Genomic DNA, 23,956 nt, shown 5'->3' with positions numbered 1-23,956 from the left:
AAATATATGGATTCGAAGCAGAGAAATAAACTTAAGCTACGCTATCAAAATTTTATCAGAAAAACCTTTCGTTATTATTTATTGGCCACAAATGTGTTGAATCCCAAAGATGGTGTTCAATATATAGTGTTCTTACCCTATATATCGTATTTCATGTTAAAAAAAATCTTAATTTCGAATTATTGAATGCATAGCACGACAAACTCTGTCAATCATGGCTGATCATCGTCCCAGACAACCATTTGGTGGGTATTTCGAATTTGCAACAAAAATATACGTGCAAATATACGTGTAAACATATCGTATATATACAGCAAAACCAGTATATAAGTATTATTTTTGAGGCCATTAGCACACATTTTCTTGATTTGGATTGTATTGTCGTAATAAAATCATGTAATGTATTCAAATACGATAAAGAATATGCATGGGCCGAACATTGTAGGTGCAGATATACGAAAATGAAATTTAATAAACTTCTATACGATATAATCTGTAGAATAAAATTCGACTTCTGGTTGCCTGGGGTACATCGGTCGTTTCACAGATTTTTTGCGAATTGTCGTACACAAAAGTCGAGTTCATATGCACATAAATACGAGTCTCTCTGTAGGTGTAGATATACGAAAATGAGTTTGAATAACATTCTATACGATATAATCTGTAAAATAAAATACGACTTCTGGTTGTCTGGGAGATTATTTCTCTGCATACATACAAAAGCAATGCCATGAATATAAAAGGATTATTTTTTATTAGGGAACCTATTTATACATATGTCTACAATTAACAACCATAAGCTCTTATAGCACGGTATCAGCACAGTGAGGGACTTGATCTACCGTCTTAACGCGGCCCTATGATCGGAAAAACGCCAGGTTATGTTTATTTTTGTAGAACTTTCGGAACGTGAGGCGCCAGAAGGCGATCCGGAAATCGACGTTGTAGAACGCGTAGATGAACGGATTGATGGCACTGTTGATCCACCCGAGCCAGGTCAGGAACGCCATCAGTGGCTTACTCTGAGAAGCTTCCGGCAGAAACGGCATCAACAGATAGTAGATGAAAAACGGTAGCCAACAGGCGATGAAACCACCCACAACCATGCTGAGTGTTTGGGCCGTTTTAGTTTCCCTTTTGAGGGACGATATTCGGATCGGAATCCGTTTGCCGTGCAGCCTTATCTTGGTGGTGGTATTGGTGGTCACGTTCGAGACACAAGATTCCGTCAGCGAGAGCTGACTAGCGCTAAACTGAACCGAATTGATTGGCCGCATCTCGTAGTTTTGGCTGTACTTCGGGGTCAAGGAAGGCCCTCCTGAGCCCGATCCACCTCCGGAACTGGTATTGTTGTTACTGATACTGTTGGCCATGGCTCCGATGCCTAGACTGTTTCCGCTACTGACGACACTGGCGGAGCCTACCCGGGTCATCAACTGAGCGTGCCTGGTGCTGCTGGGAGTTGTGCGAGCCGAGCTCAGGAATTCGTACAGGGTCTGGTGCGAGTTCCCGTAGCTGGAGGAAATGTTCCGACCCAAGTAACCTGCACCACCCTGCTTGGGACTCGTCTCTACCTCGGATGTAACATTGTCGATGTCTACCTCGCAGTTTTTCTCCTTTGCCTGCAAAGAAAGGGAAAAATTAGTACGAACTAGTTTTTCAATGCCCCGTTGAAAAACTGAGAAGCATATTACGACAAGAACATGATTCCTTCTCCGAAAGTTCCGATCGAACGAAAGACAATATGAGGATAATTGACCTTCCTTCCGGGTTTAACGCAGTGAGTAGTTAAAATACCCTGGGTCATGCTTGGCATAGCTCCTCAGATTTGCCCGTTCAGAGTAAGAGCGTGTATTTTTTTCGCTGTGCTCTTCCCAAACGGAGAATCTTTAAAAAATGCTCAGTTACCTCCAGAGCGACCAAGCGTCCACCCAAGTGTGGGCAAGAGAAGCAAGCAAACTGATGAAGTGCGTTCTCGGCAGCGGTGTCATATATACAGATTTTTCTGTATTATACAGATTTTTCAACGTCAATACAGATAAGATACAGATACAGATTTTTATACAGATTTTTAAACATTGATACAGATTTATACTGATTTTTTAGAAAATAAAAATCAATTGTTGATCTTTTTAAACCTTTATCTTTCCAACTGCAGTATACCGCAAATGATTGCAACAGCACAAATAATTTATCAAGACCAGGGGTGAGCAACCCGCGGCCCGCGGGCCGCATGCGGCCCTCGAGACATGTTGGTGCGGCCCGCGATGCTTATCTCAAATTAAATTTATTTCATGATTTTTTTCTACGAAACATGCTTGTCCAACACCTCGCAAACAGAACAGAGCAGAGAACGAATAACACTTTTATCATTTCGGTTTCCGAGTGCACTGCTCAGCCGATCAACGTTCACTTATCTTTTTGCCGAGTGCGCCCGATTGCGGTTGCTCTGACGGTCGGGTGGACGTCGCTCGCTCTAAAGAAAAGAGAAGGAGCTGGCTAGAAAATTGTGCTCTAGCGACGCTGCTGCGTAGCTCAGTGTATCCAGCCGGAAAGATTTCAATGCAGGAATGTTTTCTTAAAAAAAAGCCGTTATGCAGTGCGGAACAGTGCATCAGTTGAAGAGGTCCAATGTAGATTTATGTATGAACTATTTCTGTACGTAGCCGGGCCGGGCACTTCCTGGCAAATTATTTGAAAAACATGCTGAAAACCGGGTAAATAATCTGAAATTCTCCATTCCATAAACCGAGCAATATCCGGCCAAATCTGAGGAAATTCCAGACATTCATCTAGTGAAGGAAAACGACTTAAATTTTTTTGTTGCAACACATCAGCAGTGTCAAATTTATGTTTAAAGCATACGAAAGAAAGTTTTGGTTTGATTTTTGATGAAATAAACTTTCACAAACTCAATTTTGACAAACAATTTTAAACTGAATTTGATTTTCTTGTTTCATTTTCCAAATAATGTGGATAAAACTGGGCAAAATCCAAGTGGTTTTTTCACAATATTCGGGCATCCGCAAATTGCTGTACACTTAGGTTTATGCACTTTTAATATCGTATGTAGGAAGCATTAATTTACAAAAGCAGCAATTCGAAAAGTAACATTTACTAAAATTATCCAAAAATCTTTGTCTTTTAAACAAACCGTGAACATTACGCAGGGATCTGGGACAAATTTTAATAATAAAACTTCAAAACTTTCACAAATCGTAAAATTTAGGATTTATCTTCCTTAACCGCTACGCTTTTGATATTTTTCGACCGAAGAAAGCTTTCGTAGCTAATCATTTGTCCTGGTGCAGAACATCAATCTAGAGGAACTCGCTCAGGAATGAAAAGATAGGTGTTTTGGGCAAAGTTGTTAATTTGCATATTTTGATATAAAATTTAAAGGCGAGAGATTTAAAAATAGCGCGATAATAACAATAACTTTTTGTAGAGCATTTTTCAAGTATTTTTTTTTAATTCAACCGTATCTCCTTGGGTTAAGATTGTAGAACTTTGATATGTTAAGCAAAGTTGTGTATTTTGTTGAGATAAATAACTTTGTAGAAGAAACTAAAGCTCTAAAATTCTAAACAAGAAAGTTATGATTTATATCTCGCTATTGGTGGACTTCTAAACTTTATATTTCATATCAAAATATGCGCTTTATTTTACAGAGCAATGTTGTCGAAAACACCAGCATTCTATCTTAACTACATTTGGCGTTATTCATTTAGTTCCGTTAGATTTATATTCTGCATTGTAAATTCTGACACACTTCCAAACATCGATCCAGACGCAACCGATGAAGACAAACCGAGTTTTCTGTAAAGCTTCTCTTTCGCCCGAGTGCGAACGAATTAATCTGCACCGAGAACGCACTTCATCAGTTTGCTTGCTTCTCTTGCCCACACTTGGGTGGACGCTTGGTCGCTCTGGAGGTAACTGAGCATTTTTTAAAGATTCTCTGCTTGGGAAGAGCACAGCGAAAAAAATACACGCTCTTACTCTGAACGGGCAAATCTGAGGAGCGATGCCAAGCATGCTACGAAATAATGCTTATTATCATCAAATAGCTGTCCCAACTGAACCACAAATAATGTATTAATTACTTAGGAATCATTTGCTCCATAATCCTTCAGGTTGTTGACTTTTTTGTAGGATTGATCGACATAAACAATATCTCTCGCGTGAGCTTTCATTACGTCATATTAAACAAAATGTAAAAAACAGTTTTATTCACGAAAAAATACAAAAACTGACATGAAATAATCGCAGCTTATTTTCTTTCTATTTAAATTATTTCTAGCCTGGACAACATATTCTATACGTGAAATTCAAATTTTAATGTTGTTTTGATAACTTTTGCAGCAGTTTTCTGAGAGTTCTGAAGATGTACCATATGACGTAATGAAAGCTCACGCGAGATCTGTAATTCTGTGCTTCAACCCAAAAAGTTTATATCGATTACTCAGGGAAACAGCATTTTTGGTGCCTATGTTCCAAAACCTGATTTTGTTATATTTTGGCGATCTGAATTCAAAACATTTCACAGATTTTGTCTATCACTTCTGATTTCAGTGATATGGCTTCTGGAAATTTTAAAATCGATCATCTTTTGGTAAAATCGATCTTGTATAACTACCAATAAACCTTCATAAAAACCTAAAGCTTATTTTGAATCAATTTACTAACTTTCATTCAATCAAGGACTCAGATAATGCCAAGTTATTCTTATAAGAAAGATACTACCTACGCTTTCGAAAAATTTAATTCTACAATTTATAGAAATTCCAAAAAATAACATTACAACTTTTTCTGACATCATTTCAAAAACTCATCAAATATTGGATATTAAAGATTTTAACTCATTCAACAACTTTGTTGAAGACTGCGGAGCGATTTGACTTACGGTTCTAAGAATGTAAAAGATTCAATTTAGTTTAATTTTTCTTTAAAATTTCGTCGTGCAGATTTGGAAAAAATAACAAAAAGAAAACTTCTATAACAAATTGAACCACTTATTTTTTTACCTATTTTAACCATTTTTCCAATACTAGAGCTCACAAAAAACTCATTGAATATCTGGATTCAAGAATAAGTCAAAATCAATTGTGAATTCAAAATGAAATTGTGAAATCAAATGTGAATTTCGTTATCTTGCTTGTTGTGATGCTATTTTTAAGAAATTTTAATGGCAAATCATGCCAAACATCGATTGAATTGAATCATTTAACTTGAAAATTAGCAATCCATATTACCAAAGTCATAAGTTTTTCATGATTCAGCCTTAGAAGACCTATCCCAGAGGTATTTAAATCAAATAATCTAAGAAAATTTATGAAATCTGTAAAAAAATTTCTAGAATCAAAAATGTAACATTGACAAGCAAATCTGTAATCTATGAAATTATGAAATTTTCAAGATTGATCAATATCTCAATGCCATGAATTCATACGGAATTTCAAATTAAAAAATAATCTCCGTTTCTAGAAAAAAAACTGAGGCTTCACGACCAAATTTTTAAAAAAAATTTAAAAAACTTTTCGAAAATGGGCACAGAAAATGGTTAAGCTTTATGAAACTTTTTAATGGAAGTGATGATGAAAAATACCATCGCCTTTGTTCGAACAAAAACGAGGTATTCTCAGAAAAAGATTCAAACCTTTTGACGAACCATAGAAAGACTTTCAAAAATTTTCGTTTTCAATAAATAAAAGGGAAGCAAATGATGTTTCTCTTTTTTCAAAAAGAATTTTTCTTAACATTTCAAATCACTTTTAACATTATGGATCTCTTACCAAGAGTTAGTGATTATTCAATATCAGCTGGTTTTATCACCATATACTTTAAAAAATGTTTATGCAAATACATGAATTCGTGTTCTTTATCCTTTTTCAGTTTTATTTTTGTTACAAATTTGTCGTTATAAAAATTTTTGCAAAGCTTTGCTAACAATTTTTACCTAAATGTTGTTAATAATGCGGCCCGCCGAAAGAATTTCAAATCAAAAGTGGCCCGTTGCTTCAGAAGGTTGCTCACCCCTGATCAAGACCATTAACTTCTTCAAGTTAGCTTTTGTGACGACTATAGCCACTTATCATTTTATAAGTACTATAAGTATACGTACGTACGTATACGTATAAGTATACGTACGTACGTATACGTACGTACGTAAGTTATAAGTACTTATATAGTATGGGAGAGTGGGGAATCATGGGCCACTTTTTTTCGTTGTTCCATAACTTCTTTATTATAAAAGATAAAATGAAAATAAAACATGGTATGGTTTTCTACATTTTCAAGGTATCATGTGGTATTTTTTTATAATTTTTAATAAGTTATTTTCCCCAAATTCTGACTGTTTGAAAAAAGCAATATTTTTTGGATTTTAAAAAATGGTAGGGAATCGTGGGCCACCAAATCCAAATTGACCAAATAACATGCAAAGTTTATGAGTTGACCGAAAACTGTGATTTCCTAATTCATTTTGTTATTTTAAAGCAATTTCAGATGATGAAATAAAAAAGAGAGCTGTGTATGATCGCATAGATTCCAAAACCTGGCTCGCGAACGTTTTTGCAAAATTTCTTATATAGGATGGACAAAATATTTTTCATAACTCTTCATTTGTCATGAGAAAATTTTCAGATAGGAAAAACGTATCTTAAGTTCTGAATGTGTAAAAAAACATAAAAATATAGGTGATTCAAGATGTGTGGCCCACGATTCTCCACAAGCTATGATTTGCAAATTGGTTGCGTTTGTGTGACTTATTGATGTTTCATCAAAAATTCCTTTTCTACGTGAAAGATCATGATAAAACTAACATCATAAGCGTATGAGCATATTTTTGTTATGCACTTTAGGTTCCCCATCGATGAAATTAGCGGGTGTTTTTTTAATTATGTAAGGAAATTTTTCTTACTTTTTTTTAGCTTGATAAATAAAAGAAGCAATTGATGCGTATTTCAGTCAGCAACATATAGAAATATATGCCCACGCAAAGCGACGACGATGACAGTTGGTTGGAGATTTTTATCTCAACACACATCTGAGATATTAAAAGTGGCCCAAGTTTCCCCATGGCCCACGATACCCCACTCTCCCCTACTTATCATTTATTATAGGTTAGAACAGTGGTTTTCAAACTTTTTCGACTCACCGCCCCCTTTTGCAAAATTTTTGAGGTCAACGCCCCCCTGGGCAAATTTTTAGAAAATCTTTAAAAAAAAAATGATAATCTGGATTGTTAAAATCCATTAGTTTTTGGCTTTGTGTTGTTGTAAGACTAACTCAAAATTCATTCAAATTTATGTGAGGCCCTCAGAGCTGAGTAGTGTAAAAATGGTCGATTTTGATTTAATAATATCGAACGATTCTTTTCATTTCAAACTTTATTCTGAAATTTTTCAGATTTTATTTACATACTACTTCTTTTGGAAGAAAAAAAAATTTTTTAAAAAAAATGACCAAATATAACAACTAGAATGCTTGTTTTCTCGAAATTAGCGTTTATGCACTTATACTTCATCTGTGATTATTATTGCATAATCTTTAGTAATAACTCAATTCTATTTAAAGTTTCCTGGACAATTACTTAAACTTTGTTTTGATATATATATATAAAATATATATCTTGAATTTTGGTAAACAAAATATATAATCACCAATTATAAGCATTATTGAATACTAACTTATTATCAGGTCGGGGAAATAACGAAAAATAGTATTTTTTCGTGATATCTGGATTTGAACCCTGTTAAAAATTCCGTAGCAAAAAAAATTCTTTCATATTTTCTTTCCAAAAAATCTATCACTTAATATTGCGGAAATTGCACCTATTTAGACTCCTGTGCAAATAATTTCCACGCAGAAATATTTTCGCACTGACGCACACATAGACAACCCGTGTCAGTTTTTCAAATCAGCCGTTGCTCGCTTCTGATTTTCGAATCACATTTCCAAACGGCATAATCGTTATTGTTTTGGCGAAAATTATTACGAAATGCGAACCAAGTAGTTTAATAACGAAAATTGACCGATCAACAAATGAAAAGAAACGAACAGAGAACAGAATGCATTCTGTACATTCGGGTACAAGAATGTAAGTGGAACAAATAAATCGGGCGTTTTTCGAATTACTGAAAAATTAGCCAAAACATTATGGATTCACTGACCATTTTTACTGACACACCAGTCGCAATTGTTTTTTATTCAATTTTATCCAAAGATTTAAAGAATATCGATATGTGTCATTGTCTATGTATAGGTCTGTGAGCAGATTTTACTGCGCGCAAATTACTTGCACGGGGTTCTAAATAGGTGCAATCTGCGCAGTTTGTTGAAGACGGCAACGGTGCGTATGGTAGTTGATTTTTTGGTAGAAATAATTTGAAGTAACTGAACTCTGATGTTGGTCCTTTTTTCATATAGTCCCTTTTCAACTTTTAGCACATGATAGTTTATATAAAGAATGTGATGGTGTTAGTGAGTGCGGAACTGTTACCTGTTAAATCAGATTCTCTCAATAGTCTAAAAATTCATGCAATTGACAATCATAGATGACGCCTTTTAACACAGATTTTCTCGAAATTTTTTTTGCGGATTTTTGAGATAATACATTTTAAAGATTATCAAGCATTGCATTTTAAATTTAATCTTTTTAAGTACAAACCAAAATAATCTTACATTACAAGATCAACATATAGAGCTCATACAAAATCTGGGACAATTTATGAAAAAATATTTTAGATACATTTTAAGAGAGAAAATTAATGAAATGAATCTTAAACCTGATGTTTAGTTCTGTAACGTAATTTCATTGTTTTGCATCGAACTTACTTGTTATTATTTCTAATCTACGTTGTGTCGTAATTTGTGAAAATGTGAATTATGATATCAACGCCCCCCTGAGCCCTTTCAACGCCCCCCAAATTTGTAAATTGAGCTCACCGCCCCCTGGAAGTTCTCAACGCCCCTAAGGGGGCGGTAGGGACCACTTTGAAAATCACTGGGTTAGAAGGAGCTTTAATAGTCTCTTTTTCTCAACAGCATAACTTTATTGTTTTTAAAGGCGAATAATAGCCCCCCATACGGAGAACACAAATTTTGATAATAAAATCAGTATAAAATCTCTTCTCCTTAAGTTTGATATCTATTAAGTAGGGTGGTATTTAACATTAACACTTTAAGAGAGTTATAAAAAGAAAAAATATTGAGAATCAAATAGAAAATTATAATTTCAGATTCAATTAGGTTTGCATCGTCAGTTTTTTAATTCAAAACTCTTTAACTGAATAAAGTAGGAGAACACTTTAGAATTTTAAAACAAATTCATTTCTTATACGATATGCAGTAATTCTTTTAAGCCAGCCTTCTTATTGAAACGAGTTTTAGTCCATTAAAACAGGAAAAAAATTCTCGAAATTTAATTTCGATATTTTATTACGATAACAAAAAGGATATGTCTTTATGCACTGATTTGAAATTAACTCATTAACAAAATTTTATCAACAGAACCTGAAATTAAACGTGTTACATCTCGACAATCACTGAAGTTAATATTACATTTCATAATTTTATCTTAATGTGTCGAGTTTTATATTGCAGAATATTGTAAAATTGTTATAGGTATTAGTTTCTTAGACGAAACTTTCAGTAGTTAGTCCTAAATGTGCTAAGGATTTAAAAATTAGATTTACAATTTTTATCGATAACACATGGCAGAAAATTTCAAGCAATATAAGAGTTATATAAGCTCTTATTTTAGATATAAATACTAAGAATAAGTTAAAAATGCATTCAATAAATTTATGCGCTGGCGAAACTACAAGACAAAGATATAAACAAAATTGTTCCAATTCAGTCATCGAATTTCTCGAGAACCGCGAGTAATTTTGACTTCGGAGGAAAAAGTGAGAAAAGTTTCCGTTTTGTCATTTTTATTTCAATTCAACAAAAAATAGAAATCTTGACCTAAATTTAATGAACAAAATAAATCTTTCATATTTCTTGAGGCATCAGTCAAAACGTTTTGTAGACTTCGGCAAGGTTGGGAAATAAGTTTAAATCTTCAATATCAAATTCTCAAAGACTTTTTGAATGATGCCAGATTTATATTTAGATAAAATTTAATTCTTTAAAGCGTTGTGATTCTGAAATTAAAACATCTAAGCAAGATATATGAATGATAGATTGAATGAAAGACAACAGAAAGGTTTAAAATCTGTTGTACGTATCCATGTAGGTTTATTTCGAGGATTTAAAAGAAAATATTAAAATTTCTGTTTAAAATCTGATTGATTTTAATTTAGGAACTAAAAATCTTCCAAAATCAATTAAGTATTAAAACATATAGTGTAATTGTGTAATGTGAATTCGAAATTAAAGTTTCGTTTTCATCCCGATAACATATTAATATCCAGGTCACGGTTTGACTTTTACACTAGAATAAAAATACTAGGTTATTGATTCAGATTCAAATTTCTCAATAATAATCGTGTAATTAACTTTCATTCATAACTTTAATTCAATTTCCGTACTTAAATATAAATTTTGGAATTTTAAGATTTTAGAAATGAGGTTGAGAAAATTCAGAAAACAGGAATGAGATTCTGAATTCTGAATAACATTCATAATTATTTGGTTAATTATTTAGAATTATAACTTAAAATCATTGAGCTAAATCTTAAGCATTTTGCCTTCCGATTTAGACAATTACAAAAATAGTTTAATAGTTTTATGTCGAAATGAAAAGATGCTCAACAAAACGCTGCTCAAATGTGACAAATTTTCAAAATTTGATCCTAAGGTTGTATAAGGTTGCGGCCAACAAAATTGCATGTTTTCATCTGGTGTGAGTGAATTAGCCTTTAGTAATAATTTTCATATCTAACAAAAAAACTTACAACTAACATTTTACCACTCTAGATCAGAGATGAGGAATTCGCGGCCCTCGAAACTCCAATGTGCGGCCCACGCAGGACTTTTTTTTTTCAGAAATGTAACATTCAATGTGTTTTTCGAAGGGATAACTGCCGTTCTAAGCAAGAATGTCCCATGTGACTTTTGGGTCATTTTCACTTTTTTGCTGGAAACGGTCTCTTTTAGTGTTAACTTTCGAATAAAAACACAAACAATTATACTTTGTTCTGAACTTATACGAAATTTTCATCAAGGGGTTTGTCTCTATGTTCATAGTTCTACGCAAGAATGTAATACTAGAGAAAATTCTATGAAAAATGCAAATTTTATCAAAAAAATGTCTTAAGATGAGTTCAAACTATTGAATTTAATGTTATTCACTGAAAAGAACACTAAAATAGAGGGCAGAGGAGCAGCGAAAAGCCTAGAGTGTTTTATTCAGAGAAATTTTCACAAAACATTTTTCGGTAGGCACTACTTACAGGATCCATACTCAATTATACATTTTTATAAACAAAGAGGAACGTATTTCTCAAATTACGGTTTAGCATGAGTTTTTGGAAAAAAAATAAACCAAGCAAGCTTTTCAAATGATTGAAAAATTGTAGCCGTGTGACAGTTTTTCGTAGAACTAGCATCGGCATGCGTTCTGATTCTACGCAAAAGTGTCACACGGAGCACTTTTGGCTCTAATTTTCTGTTTTTTTTTTGTAGGAAATGTAATTTTTTTGGCAGAAAACATTGTAAAATGATTAACCTAAACTGTTCACTACGAAAAAACTGACTGTGAATTTTTAGTTTGAGAGAAAAATTGGAAATATAGCTGATATTTCAATCGCGAATTGTCAGAAACAAAATATTGAACTTTTTTCTTATTTAAAATAAAATTTTCCTAATCTTTCTTGAACGTTTTAAAATTCAAAATCGATAACTAATAGAAAGTTGGCAAATGGAAATTTTAAAAAATCGGAAGAATATTGATGCGATGCGATACATAATGATGATTTTCATATTTTTGTCAAAAAAAAAAGTTGTATGATAAATTTTACTCAGCAGATAATTTTTTTTGAAAACATAATTATGCTAATAATGCTAATTTCAAATAAAAACTTAGCATAAAAATTGCCGAAAAAAAATTACGTTCATGACAAAACATTACAATTCCGTCTTATTTCCACCGGAAGGCCAAATCAAAACAATCAGCAGCAGCAGCCTTAAATATCTGCGCTTTTCAGGGGCAATTCCGTCTTAATTCCACCGGAAGGCCAAATCAAAACAATCAGCAGCAGCAGCCTTAAATATCTGCGCTATTTGTGCTTATTCTACCAACCACGCCATTGTCGTGATTTTACGAATCTCAATTCAGAGATTCACTTAAACACTTCTGTCGCTCGCAAGAATAGATCAATGACTGACTTTGTTTTGTTAGTTTGTCAAGTGCTGCCAAAATAGCAAATGTTCTCATAGAAATTTATTTTATTTTATTCATCTACAGTGTTGCCGAATACAACTATAATTTTATTTTATTCCTAATTAAATTTGATTTATTTTCTGTATATTCTTCATCTCATCCCTACATCCCCAGGCTTCTGACATTTCTTCCAGTCAAATCCAAACTTTTGGGTTAGGACATAAATTGTTCCAGGAAACTATGAAAATTCAAAATGGTCATGGTATAAAATGACAGGAAATGATTAGAATTTTTGAATTATGAATTCAGAAGTGCTTTCAAGCTATTAATAATGGCAAATGCTTCGAAGATGTATGTTAAATTGAGGTTCAAACAGAACACTACTGACTGATAGTGTCAAAAACAAACGATTAGTGGCTATCTGCACTGCAACATTGGCATCTGGCGATAAAAAAAAAGGTCATCAAACAAGCTGTCCAGACATTTCCAGACATTTTTTCAAAATCTTCCAGACTTGTTCGAAAAAAAGTTGGCAACCTTGGTCCGAGTCACTTACAGCTCGTGTAAACTCGGGTAACGAATGGAGCACGATCAGCGAAAGAGGATTACACTCCGAAACCGAGCTGAAAAAAGTGTTGTTTTCTCCCGGCTCTTTGTTGTTTGAAGAGAGCCGACCAACCCTGGTGGAGGGTAATGATATTGCCCGGTCCAGAATAATGAACAAAATGAATAATTTTTTACGCTTATCAATTTATTTTTACCCATCAACTAGTTTGCGTACATTTAGTGTTCCTTATTGATTGATTGACTGTTTTGAATGGAACGGATGGACTCAGCGGGGCAATGCCTCCTGCGCTTCTCAGGGTTCCATCGTGGGATTCCACTCACCAACGCTCTGCTCGACGGGTGTGCAACGTCGATACCGATGGGCTGAGTATCCAACCGCTTCCTTTCTCCCAAACAGCGACGATAACGTAGCCGGATTTGCGGCAGAAGAGTCTGGTGGATTTCGTGCACTTCGAGCTGAAAGCACTAATCACACTGACATGACACTTAGAACAAAAATTCAACCATTTTCTGTCTAATTTATTTTGTCAGATTTTGTAGGTTCGCAAGTGGCGAACCTAAAAATGTGACATAAAATTACCAGTAGGAAAAATGTACCTGTTTAGCCCGATTTTTTCGTAGAAATTGCCTGCTTTTTTCTAGAAGTTGGGTGGCATTTTCTGACTGGGATAGCATTTCTTCAAATCGATCGATGCGCACTCTGGAATCGATATTGCGTACTGTTGGAAAAAAAATATCCAGAAAACGAAATAGAGTGTCCAGTCAGTATGGTCAGTGCTGAAAGCTTTCAACGAACGTTAAGCTGCGGATGAAGAACTTTGAGGTGATATCATTTCCACCTGTTGTTATTGTAGTTGCTCCCGACTTCCTTTGGGGTGCTGCAGAATTCCTAAATTCGTCATGCAGTTGTTGCTGCTACTGTCTGATCAACTTCTGATCAAGCTGCTAACTCGTGTCTGCCTGTCTGATTGTTTTGAGTATTTCAGAATCAATGAAATTTACTAAAAAGGATCATATATGAAGATGAGCATATGAGGACTCAAATGGGTTTGTGTAACCATCACAAAAAATACTCTCATGCCTTCCTCATGTCTTATGTCTTACTTTTCATGTCTCACTGGTCACTTCTCATCTTATTTCTCATTCTTTATTTCCATTCACGCTGAGTTCAAGAGCCGTCCTCCAATATGCCGCAGGCTAAGATCCTATAACGGTGGCATATTTCGTTCCGAAACCGGCTAGATTGGCCATGGCCACGACCCGGTTTCCCTGAATGACATTTAATCACTGATTTATAAGCTAAGCCTTGAAAAGTGTGTAAAGTCCCGACGACCGTTTTGAATCAATGTTATGTTTTTTGGTTGAGCCACCAGATGTCTCCAAGGACATCAGAGAGAACTGTCAAGAAGAAAATGAAATGTAAACAAAACAACATAACAAACTTTTAGTCAATTATGAAAAGGTCGTATTACTATTTGACGAGTTTCGAGCAAATTGATGTTGAAGATTCGTTACACATTTATGATTTGCGTTATCAAAATTTTTAGCTTAAAGCTGTTTTTCGAATTGCTTCAAAGCATGAAGCACTTAATATAAACAGATATGATGCATGAAAATGCCCGCTCGGAAAAGCCTAGAATCTGTTTTTATTCGTTGGATCGTTAATTTTAAGCTCAACTGGATAAAATAACTGGTTCGTCTGACTCGTTCAAAGTTGTTAGTTAGTCTCTTGAGTAAAAAGAATCAAGGTTAAATGAACCAGATGAATTTACTTTGGTGTGAATATATTGAAGCCGTTCATTCTTCTACGATATTAGTTTATTAATTTTTGAGATCATATACAATTGTGCTCTTCCAAGAATCAGGTACTTCAAAAGTTTTTTTCGGCTTGTTTAAATGATAGCATTTAAAAATTCTGGAATTCCACAATTGAAGCTAGTACATTTGTCATTTCGTCAGTCTTTCCAGTGAAAACATTATGATGATGCTATTTTTCTCAGCTGAAATTTATTCGTGGTTCATCTAATTATATAGAGCAATTCGGCTAATTGTTTTTAAATTTATTTATTAATGAGTTCAAATACCATTGCGCCCTCTCGAAAAATTCTTACGTTCAAAAGAGCTATCAAGAAACAGTGCCATCTATTGCGTCGTTCAAAAGTTACAAATCAAGCAATAGATGGCACTGACTGGTTTTCGTCACTTTTTAACGGCTTCTTTAAAAGAGAGCACTGGAAATTTTACACAAGTTCCTAAAGATTTTTTGTTCGAGCTTGTACATCTGTTCATCTGTGATCTAATACCGAATCCCTTCATATTGAGGTCAAGAGCTTTCCTCCAACATGGCGCAAGTCTTGGTCCGATAACTTTCACGTTTTCAGTTATCTTTAGTGCAGATATTGTTTATTTTATATTATTTCACCGTATAAAGTCTGCTTCATTTAATATTGGAACACAAACAATTGCGTGTAGTTCAGTCATTTATTAACGAATTCATAATTTGTTTTTCATACAAATGTAGCATTTTCTTTACTCTTTCATAAAAAAAAATTAAAAAAATTATTCATTGCTGTTTCGAAGAAACTCTCAGGTAAAGTAATACGGCACATTAGGCGGCGCCCACCCTTTTCGTCCACCGTTTTGGCGATTTGATTCCACCAGTTCTTCATTTGAGTCATGTTCCTAACAAGTTTTCCCTTTGCCTTAAGCCTCCGCTTCGTGATTGCCCAGTATTTCTCAATCGGCCGGAACTGGGGGCAGTTTGGGGGGTTGAGGTCCTTCGGTATTACGCTGACCCCGTTCGTTGCTTACCATTCCATAACCGTTTTGCTGTAATGGCAGCTTGCGAGGTCCGGCCAAAACATTACTGGACGGTCGTGGGCACGATTAAACGGCAGAATCCGTTTCTGTAGGCACTCTTTTTTGTAGACTTCTGATGTCATTGTCTTGTCAGTGAGAAAGACTTTGGTTTTCTGTCCACAACTGCATATCCCCTGCCAAATCATGTACTTGCGGGCGAATTCATCCGCAAACACGAACTTAAATTTTGCAGGTACATCCCCCCGAGCCGTCGCCAAATAAAATTTTTGACCTGGGATTTGCCCAAAGTCCGCCTTCACGTAGGTCTCATCGTCCATCAGAATACATCCGTCGAACTTGGTCGTACAGCTTTCGAGCACGGATTCTGGCCACATTGTTCTGCTTCAGCGTCCGATTTGGCTGTTTGCTGGCTCGGAATGACCTTATTCCTTCCCGGAGACGAATTCGTCGCACCGTACTGTGAGCGGCCTGGAACTTATTGGCCAAATCGCGGTCTGAAAGATTGGGATTCCTCTTGACGGCCTTGATGACTTTCCCACGCAGTTTCCGGTCGACAGTTCCACTCCGACGCTTCGAATGCGGCTTCCGAGCCGTCGTCAATGTTTCCTTGTACTGCTTGATAACACGCCATACGGTATTTCTGGACATTTTAAGCTGTTTAGCTAGCTTCGATGCCGACAACAATGGATTTTCAAGAAAACTGTGCACAATTTGATCTCTCCGTTCGGCTTCCATGGCGGTTGTTTACAAAATGCTATCGTTTGGTGTTATGACATAAATACATGGTGAAAGGTAATGAATTTCCCGACACGTGGGTGAAAAAAGTTTCCAAATCCGTCCACTAGGAGCGCCACAATGAGCAAAAGAATTTGTTCCAATATTAAATGAAGCAGACTTTAATTAGAAGTTTTCGAGTTATTTGCACAAAGCGAAATTCGAAAAACAAGATATTCGTAATTGGTCCTCAATGTGTTAAGGTTAAGGGACGATGGAAAGGAAACTATTTGTTGATTGGAAATTTTCATGAATATCTAATTCTTTTTGTCATTTCATTCACCTTTTGTGCAAAACCACTATACAAGTTGATCGGAAAAACAAACCGGAATTTTTCAACCGTGACGCATTAGGGTGGCAATGGATGCATGGAACAAGAATCACGATCGAATTTCAAGCACCGACCATAAAGATACGTTTTGGTCCCAAAAAACTGACCTGTGCAAATTTTTAGGCTCAATCGGACTTGATTTAAGGATGCCTCAAGGCGCTTAAAGTTTCGGCCTTATGAAATCTAAAAAAATACCTAAGGGAGGAACAAAGGATTTCGAAAAAATCGAAATTTTAATTTAGATGCCAAATGACTTAAAATTTGGCGTTTACTCGAAATAATTTTATTGGTCATAAATCGACTTTAGAAGTTCAAAAATCACCTAAAGAATAACCAAAGGAAATCGGAAAAATGTATGTTTTAATTCTGATATCAAATGACTTAGAAATGCATGAATCGTCGAGATCTGGTGTTTCTGGGACGCTTTTCGGAAAATCGGTCGTTTTTCCAGTTCCAGTAAGTCCATTTTTTTTTTAGATAACTCCAGATCTCAATTTTATGTATTTTGAAGTCATTGGAATCGAAATTAAAATTTCGATTTTTCCGATTCCGTAAAGTGATTTTTGAGGGTAAAAAACCGAAATTTCAAGCACTTTGAGGCCACCCTAAATCCAGCCCGATTGAGCTGAAATTTTGTACAGGTCAGTTTTTAGGCCACCTTAGTATGCATACATGATGTATATTGGTAGGTACTCTATAGGCTCACCTTCACTCGGAAAGATTCGAGAATAATTTGTTTTATTCCCTGCTGAATTTTGCTCTTTTGCCAGCATCCTTCTGATCTTTTTCCGACGAACCAGCTCACATCTAACTGGAAGCAAAGCACAGAAGATTGTTCCTACAATCCAACCTATCCCAATCACAGTCCAACCGATGGATGAAGGTAGGTGTACTAGACTGTTGCAAAAAAAATTACTTTCGGCTCCCATATTTTTTCGATGCCTTTTCAGTTACCAATCATCAGTGTAAAATATTAGATTTGGTTGATCTTGAAGGCGGCAACGAGTTTCCACTTTGTATCTAGCAAATTTTATATCTTTGTTGAATTTAAATTTAAGCTCAATGTTTCCTTTAAAAAGTTAGATTCATTATCTAATGAAAATTTCGAGGACTAAGAAGAGTAGGAAGTTAAATATTTCAGTGTTTGCTTGCCGTCGTTCAAAATACTTTCATGAAATGTTTTTTTTAACAAACACAAACTTATATAGGAACTCAATGAAACTTGAAGTCTCCTCGAAGAAATTTCGTTTATTTAATAAACTAAGCGTACGTCTTTCGAAGGTATGATGGCTAGCACCTTACAAATGCTAAAACCACCAACCCACAGAAAGTGTACTTTGTATGCCGTGGGCGGGATTTGATCTCATGGCCGTTTGCTTAGAAGACTGGAATGCTATTCCCCACGCCATGGACGGCGGGCGCAATCTTCTTCAAACAAATAATTCTTTCTTTACATCCTAGAAAAACTTTTCAGTTTAAGTCTTTTATGTCCATTAAAATTTTCAAAACATTCATACAAAACACGAGTTTGAACCGGTGTCGTACAAATAAAGCGAAAGTTACCTCGGTTTTCGTCATCCGATGCTGCCGGGATGTGAGGACGCAGCATATTTTCGAGTAGACGTACAGCATCACGCTCATCGGTATGAAGAAGGATCCCATGGCCGAAAAGACGACGTAGCCTTTGTTCTGATTGTATTGGCACTCGTTTCGCTCCCGGCCCTGCTGGTCGTACCTGGAAGAAAGCACGGAATGAGATGGAACAAAGCAAAGAAGACAACAAAAAGAGAAAGCGTAGCCAGATATTTGTATCCCGAAATATCGAAACAATGGCCGAAGAAAATATCGGCTCAGCACGGAACGGGGCGAAGGCGAAGCCCCAATTGTTGAAACCTAGCACAAGTTTGTCAACGAAAATGTGGTTTAAATATTTACAGATTGAGTCGGGGAAATATAAAAGTTTCATGAGAAAGGCTCATCGTCATCATTCCTTATTCAACAGGTTCTGAAGTTTTTTAAATTTTTGTCCCACCAATACCAGAAACTTACATTCGGTATTTTATTCTAAATTGAGATGGGATATTTTTGTATTTATCTGATTCAAAGGTTGAAACCGTTGTATTTCTTCGTTTCTATAATTTGTGTAGAAAGCATTGATGCATGAAAACCGATGGTTTTCCGTTTAGCCATAAATTATAATTCAAACATAAAGTTGCGTAAATTAAAGCGATATAACTTTCTGGTGACTGATAGTATGCATCTACACGTGCATAGTATGTATCTGATGACAATATGTAATATATGAAATTTCAATTTGTAAAAAAATCTCGCAAAGTAGTCAACTTTTAAAAATTCCAGAAAATTCAATTTTTGTTGCATCAAAAATCTAAAGACAACAAAACGTTAGAATTAGAACAAATTTTGTAGTCCCGTACCCTAAGTTGCAATGGGTTAACGGCTGCGGTGTGTATGTTTGTGAAAATGATGGATCAACCCATCATTTTCCTGACAGTGTCGTTACACACAATCTTGTTAAACATGGTGTCATAATATGGCCTAAATTAGAAGAGGAGCTGGACATCTTTATTTAGTTTAAATTCAGCAGTAGGTTCAAAGATGTCTATTTTTTTTTTCATGATCCATGTTGATAAGATGAATGGGAGTTGAAACACTTGCCCTCCCTTCCGCAGAACAATCGCAACATTTGGTAGTGAAAGTATCACAATTTACCATAATAAAAGTTGATACTTTCAATAGGGCATAATTCGTTTGGTTAGGTAGTTAGATGGTTTAGTCTTGTAGAATTAAAAATAGAGAAAACGTGTGAAAAGTATTACGATGTTAGGTAAAGGTTATGGTATTCGCCTCCCCAATGCTCTAGTAAGTGTGTATTTGCGGTTTATGAATTTCGTTGGCTTATTCTTAAATCAAGCATTTTACAAGAACTAGAGGCTCATTGGATGGGAATGCTGTTGTTGGAAAATGTTATATTTCATTTGGTAAGACGTTTTTTTTGCTTTTTATTTAATTATTAATTTTTAGCAAATCTTTACGTTTTTCGGTTTAGTTTGAAATTCATCTATGGAAGCATATATTAGAATGTACGGTTTTGAAGAATAACAATGAGTAGGTAGTCCTAATTACTGATTTCGGGCATTTTACAATAGGCATGCGGTATATTTTAATAGAACCCCTATGTAGATTTTTTGTAAATTATGATGGATTTTAACATTCAACTATGTGAGGTAGGTAGGGTACGGTAAGATGTGCTCTTATATCCATATTCTGGTAAATTTTCATGATTTTGTGATGTTGTGATAGGAATAAGGTAGCTTACTTCTACTATTGATTTGAGCTAGAATTTTTATTAGTTTGAAATAGGCTTGCTCCAAAAAGCAAAACAAACTCTCACATCCATATTTTGGTAAAATAGTATGATTAGCAATGAAATGGAAAAACTCTAAAAAGAAAAACAAAAATTTCAAAATTTAGAAAATGAAAGGCAAAAAATTAGGGAAAAACAGCAAATAACACTTCAATTACTTCATGCAAGAACTAATTCCTTCCTTTATATTTCTCTTTCCTCTCCTTTTCTCTTTCCTTTATTTTCATATACCCCTGCGCATACGATTCGGAGTCATATGATGACTTGACCCCGAGACAACTATCACGAAACCCATCACACATACAAGTGGAATTGGGGCGGAGACACGAAGCAGACGTTCAACAGACGACGACGAAGGAAGGAAAAACATATAAGATAAGTTAAAATGATTCCTTTAATAACACAAAAATCAAATGTAGTTAGATGCGTGGGGAGTATGTAGAGGCCAGTCTCGAACCCGCCCATGTCCTTCCTCCAACTGGTATCGGGAGGGGTTGGTTTATTATCTTGAACTGCATTTTATCCATATTCCATGGATATAATGAAGTGCTTGATGGTTTAACCAACGTCTCAAGATCGCTTACTATTCTACGCTGCCTTCTCTAAACTTTAAATTTTCTTCTCCAAACTATTCTAATTTTCATTTCCAGCGTCAGCTCCCCGAGCTATTTAAACGCCATAAAAAAAAAAAAAAAAAAATTAGAACAAATTTTGTAGTCATATTTTTTTAAAGCTCTACCACCGCTCAAACAGTTTCTACTAGCAATCGAATGAAAAGTAGGTTTTTCAAACCACTGTTTTGAATTTTTTTGACCCTTTCATTAAAAAATTTGAAAAAATATTTCTTGGCTCCATGATGTAGACATTAACTTCAGCTTTCATATGCATAAGACAAATATTTTTTGGACGTGTAATATATGAACAACAGCAGCTTTCCTTAAGCATGTTTTTTCGGATTTTTTCTTTCATGCTGAATAACGAGAAAACTAGTAGCTTAAGGTGCAGTACCATTCATAATTGTATAGAAATTGGAAGCACGCGCACTGCCACTTCGACTTTGAACTTCCATAACTTTTGACTCTGATAATATTTTTTGATAAAATTTTCTGAGCTAGATAGATCAACTATCACACTGTTATATCACAAAATTTGAGCTTTCTGGAGTTTGTGTGGCCTGAGATAAAGTAATTCTACGAAAATCGAACTTTTTGGACTTTTCTCATTCAAACTGCAATATCTCAGGAACTAAACTACTTTTTTTGTTAAAATTTTGCAGAGTGATTGTTGAAATATAAAGTAAGCATGTCTGAAGTTTTCGGAAAGTTTTATTGATGGGATCAAAAGTTGCGGGAGGTACAATTTTTAAGGCATGAACATAAAAATGCGATTTCTATAGAATTTTGGACGATTCATGAGAACATAATCGTTTCCATCCACAAATCAGTCAAAAATGTCTGGCAAAAGCAATGATGAAATGAAAAAATGAAATTAAATAACTATTTGTGTTTTGAAATCAGAATCTCGCAATATTGTTTTGATTTTTTGGTTGAAATAGAATTACTGGTTGTTAAACATAAAATAGGAGTTTCCTATGAAAACAATCGTCCATAATTCTATAGAAATCGCCTTTTTAGGTTCATGCCTGAAAAATTGTACCTCGTGTAACGTCAGACATGATAGTTTTACATTTCAACAATCACTCTGCAAAATTTCAACAAAAAATGTAGCGTAGTTTCTGAGATATTACAGTTTAAATGGGAAAAGTCCAAAAAGTCCGATTTTCGTAGAATTACTGTATCTCAGGCCACACAAACTCCAGAAAGCTCAAATTTGGTGGTATAACAGTATATAACTCAGAAAATTTCATCAGAGTCAAAAGTTATGGAAGTTTAAAGTCGAAGTGACAGTGCGCGTGCTTCCAATTTCTATACAATTATGAACGGTACTGTATATCTAATGTTCTAAACATATTTTTCTGACATAACATGGCTTCTTTTGGTATAAGTTTTGTTTAGATCGGTTGAACACGCCAAAAGTTATAACGATTTTAGCTTGTAGTATCAAATTGACACTCCTGGTGCTGATTAGGGTAATGAATTCTGATGCGGATGAGGGTTAATGAATATCTGGATAAAGGGTGATACGGTCAAAATGTGGTCAATATCAACTTGACGTATTTCTTTCAATTTTGCATTTAACAAACCTGAACAACCCTCATTTTGAAGGTGTGTGTGTGTGTGTAGAATGTTGCTGCTATATTGATTTTGAAATTCACTCTTCAGTTGTCAAAATGCCGTCCAAGGAAGAAGAGCAGCGTATCAAAATTTTGCTCGCGCATCGCGAAAATCCGAGCTACTCGCACGCAAAGCTGGCAAAATCGCTAAAAGTTGTGAAATCAACCGTTACAAATGTAATAAAAGTGTTAAGGGAACGTTTGTCGACAGCCAGGAAGTCTGGATCGGGAGGAAATCGAAAACCGGAAGCCGCTGAGACGACAAAGAGAGTTGCCGGTAGTTTCAAGCGAAACCCTAACCTCTCTCTCCGAGATGCCGCAAATAAGCTGGGTGTATCGTCTACAACCGTGTATCGAGCCAAAAAACGAGCCGGACTATCAACTTACAAGAAGGTAGTGACTCCAAATCGCGATGATAAACAAAATACGACGGCCAAAGCGCGATCCGGGATGCTGTACACGACGATGCTGACGAAGTTTGACTGCGTGGTAATGGACGACGAAACCTACGTAAAAGCCGATTTCAAGCAGCTTCCAGACAGGAGTTTTATACGGCAAAAGGAAGGGGAAAGGTAGCAGATATTTTCAAGCACATGATACTGTGAAAGTTCACGAAAAAATATCTGGTTTGGCAAGCCATCTGTACCTTGAAAAGCAGCATTTTAATAGCTTCCGGGACTGTCAACCAAGAAATTTACGTGAAAGAGTGTTTGAATAAACGTCTGCTGCCTTTCCTAAAGAAACACGGTTGTTCCGTACTGTTTTGGCCGGATTTGACATCTTGCCATTACGGTAAAAAGGCCATGGAGTGGTACGCCGCCAACAACGTGCAGGTGGTTCACAAGGACAAGAACCCTTCCAACACGCCAGAGCTCCGCCCAATTGAGAAATACTGGGTTATTGTCAAGCGGAAGCTAAAAAAGACCAAAAAAACTGCTAAGGACGAGCAGCAGTTCAAGGCAAACTGGCTTTCTGCGGCGAAAAATGTGGACAAGGTGACTGTACAAAATCTGATGGCAGGGGTCAAGCGTAAGGCCTGGCAATTCGGATTTGGAAAAGCGGAAGCCTAACTGAATATTTTTCCTGAATTTTATACTTATACTAAACTTGAAAAAGAAATTTAATTTGATTTTTAAATAAACGATTTCACCGATTTACATGCGTTTTCCCTTGACCAAATTTTGACCGTATCAGCCTTTAATAGTTCAGGATGTGTTAAGAATTTGAATTTAAGGTCCGTACCTTTTAAGTGGTTAAATTTTTTATTTTGAATTGGATATTCTATTGAGCACAATTGAGCATTTAACTACCCTTTCATATTATTGCACATTCACGATGCAACTCTCACGGGAATAAAACGTTTCATCAGACCAACACAGCTTTTCACTGCTGTCCTATTCGCAAACAACCCATGCCTCGTAGTTTTGCATTTTCAGTTATTCTCTGGAAACATTACCCCTCTAAAACGTTTAAAGGTGGTATTTTGCCAGCGAAATAATATGAACAATGTCCATC

General features: G+C 35.4%; 1 protein-coding gene across 3 annotated transcripts in view; it reads right to left on the bottom strand.

Moving 5' to 3' along the window:
* Window positions 1–708: 708 nt before the first annotated feature.
* The window catches only part of LOC129746808 (probable G-protein coupled receptor No18), a 119,723-nt gene continuing 96,475 nt past the window's right edge, over window positions 709–23,956 (bottom strand). For all 3 annotated transcript variants that reach the window (XM_055740807.1, XM_055740728.1, XM_055740881.1), the window contains exons 5-6: window positions 18,387–18,558; window positions 709–1,622 (exon numbers count right to left, since the gene is read on the bottom strand). In XM_055740807.1, the coding sequence (XP_055596782.1) occupies window positions 858–1,622; window positions 18,387–18,558 (937 nt within the window). In that variant the 3' untranslated portion in view covers window positions 709–857. The remainder of the gene's footprint in view (window positions 1,623–18,386; window positions 18,559–23,956) is intronic.

Source organism: Uranotaenia lowii, chromosome 1 (genome assembly GCF_029784155.1).
Source record: "Uranotaenia lowii strain MFRU-FL chromosome 1, ASM2978415v1, whole genome shotgun sequence".
In the NCBI taxonomy this organism is placed as follows: domain Eukaryota; kingdom Metazoa; phylum Arthropoda; class Insecta; order Diptera; family Culicidae; genus Uranotaenia; species Uranotaenia lowii.
This window is presented reverse-complemented; position numbering and strand designations above follow the sequence as displayed.